This window comes from Musca autumnalis, unplaced genomic scaffold, assembly GCF_047663935.1.
Source record: "Musca autumnalis isolate F117 unplaced genomic scaffold, ASM4766393v1 scaffold_4, whole genome shotgun sequence".
Lineage (NCBI taxonomy): Eukaryota > Metazoa > Arthropoda > Insecta > Diptera > Muscidae > Musca > Musca autumnalis.
Genome location: NW_027411977.1, coordinates 28,365,695 through 28,368,444, shown reverse-complemented (window position 1 = coordinate 28,368,444; position 2,750 = coordinate 28,365,695). Strand labels below are relative to the sequence as shown.

General features: G+C 36.6%; 1 protein-coding gene across 1 annotated transcript; it reads right to left on the bottom strand.

Annotated features, from left to right (window-relative positions):
- Positions 1-417: 417 nt before the first annotated feature.
- LOC141401978 (activity-regulated cytoskeleton associated protein 2-like) lies at positions 418-966 on the bottom strand. The gene has a single exon (XM_073982576.1). The coding sequence runs from the start codon at positions 964-966 to the stop codon at positions 418-420; it is 549 nt and encodes a 182-aa protein (XP_073838677.1).
- Positions 967-2,750: the final 1,784 nt, after the last annotated feature.

Here is a 2,750-nt window from a genome sequence, read left to right as displayed (position 1 = left end):
TACATGTTGAGCAGTTCGACCTGTAAATACCAGGCGCGCCACAACCATAGCAAGCAATCGTTGGTTTTTCTTGTGTGTGGTTTTTGTTGCTGTGCATTGATCAGGCTTGATGCGTTGTTTTCTTTTTCGACGTTTCGCTGCTTCAGTTTTCTGCACTCGTCCACTGTGTGATTCTTGAAATTACAGAAACTGCAACGCACATCGTTTGATTTGTGGTTCGGCCTGTCTTGTTGTGTGTGTGTGTTTAGTTCGATTTCATAATGATGTTCTTGTTGTTTTTCATCCCTCTTTTTCTTTTTCAAACACACATCGGCGCTGTGCCCGTGTGAGCGGCAAAATGAGCAGCGCAATGCAGACTTTGTTTGTGTTTTTTCTTCAGCCAGGGGAGTTGCTGTTTTGTTCCGTCGTCAATCTCAGCTAGTGCGTGTTTTGCTTCTCGCATGCGGAGAGTAATTCTTCAAACGTTGTAACGTTCTCTCGTCGCACACGCTCTCTTATTTTCATCTGCAGAAGGCCAAATATTATGTTCAGCTGAATTTCTTCGGCAACTGCTGATTTCAGCTGGGAGAACAGCAAACGCTTCTTGCACACAAAGCTGTCGGTTGGTTCTGCTTTTTGTTGTCTCTGCTCGTAGATGATTGCAAATATGCGCCAGTCCGGCATGGGAGGGGAAAATGTTGTTTTTATTAAGGCTTTCGCTTTCTCAAAGGTGCTGACAGTACTTTTAACGGCAATCCACCAATTCGCTGCGTAACCTTCTAGCAATAACTGCAATCCTGTTAATGCGTCGGCGTCGGAGATGTGTTCGATGTCTTTGTACACACTGACTGTGAGGAATTCCTCTACTGCAGCTGGATCTATCTGTCCATGGAAGCGCGCAGTACAATGAGAAAACGAGCCATTGCGGACGTTGTTACCCATTGTCTGGAGTAGCTTCTGGAATTGAGCCTCCGTAAATTGTGCCATATCCAAACCCGTTCGTGGGTATTGATTTGGTTAGACCGTGTTTAGACATTCAAACTGGAAAGAAAATTTTTCTTCTTAATTTCTTTTAAAATTTCCTTATTGTTTAGACACGGAAATCATGTTTGTGTCAATTTTATAACTTTTCTTATTCTTCTTCACACTCATTTTCTCATTGCGCCGTTCAAAAACAAATCTAAGGCAAAATTGTAATGAAAAATAAAAATGGACGTGTGTGATAAACAATTAATTATTAAAGGAACCCTTGAATTACATTTTAATTTTGATATTTCCACTTAGTTCGAATTGTTTTTGCTTAAAAAAATAGTTTTTCCTCCAAATGTTTTTTTTTTTCATTTGTCTCCGCTGTTGTTTGTTTCTCGACGGAGAAAATAAAATGAAAGAAAATGCAAAAAGAAATCTGCAGCCAACTTCAGGTTGTATACAAAGAAAAACGAAACAAAACGGAATTTGCCAGTACAGAGGTGTGTGTACCCCCTCTTATTCCTCTCTACTCCCTCGCCCATAAACTCAATTTTCTTTCCCATCAACTTTCCCTGTATAAACAGGGACTTACGAAGTTTCTCGGCAAATCACACACACGCGACCCGAACGCAAAGTAAGAGAGCAAATGTTTTGATTTTTTTACTTCAGTCTTGTACTGAATTTCATGCAAGCAGGCTGATGCCGCTTTTTTTTTGGGTACACGGAAAAGATTTTGCAGTTGGACAGCAAATACGTGGAGGGAAGAATTTGAAAATGATTTTTTTTTTGTTTTGTATTAATATTTTAATGACGCAGAATACCTCGTCTGCAATGCAACAATAAAAAATGTATATCCATCTTACCTTACGCGTCATTATAATACGCATACAAAATATCGATGTTGTTTAACAATTTTTATTTTTTTATCTAAATTTATCCGAATTTCGTTAATTTTATTTTATTATATTTAAGTTAAGACCCTAATGTAAAAATATAAAAAAGAACGAAATCGCTATCATTAATTAACTCTTAGCAATCGCAGTTTTAATAAATGTATATTATATTATATTATATTATTAAAAATGTATATCCATCTTACCTTACGCGTCATTATAATACGCATACAAAATATCGATGTTGTTTAACAATTTTTATTTTTTTATCTAAATTTATCCGAATTTCGTTAATTTTATTTTATTATATTTAAGTTAAGACCCTAATGTAAAAATATAAAAAAGAACGAAATCGCTATCATTAATTAACTCTTAGCAATCGCAGTTTTAATAACAGAAACTGAAGTGGATACTTTTGACTGTGATTCACTGTATATTATTTTTAATTTTAGTCATACAAAGCGAACGCGCCAGCAATATATTTTTTCTATTTGAAAATTTTGCCTTTTTAGGCGAAGATCATTTTTAGTATTAATTTTTTTTTTTAATTTATTAATCGAGCTTTTTTATGATCTAAAATGTAAATGAAAAAGGAAAGCCGATGATTCGAACCCACACACACACCACTATATTTGGCTCTGAACGCTAACACTCCGTGACAACTTTTTTCCTGTGTTTTTCATTTCATACTCAATATGAAAATCATCACCCTGTTCTGTCAGTGTAATTTTACCCACACATAAACAATTTAAGCGCTCGCTCTTCTTGGTCGGCTATGGCCATATCGTCTTCTCTCTCAACGATGCTCGTCGCTGTTGAATGATGCGTTGTTATTGGGTTCTTCTGTGTGGTCGTGTTCCGTGGCCACAAGATGGGTGCCAATGTAGCAGGCCTCCGTGGAAGGTGGAT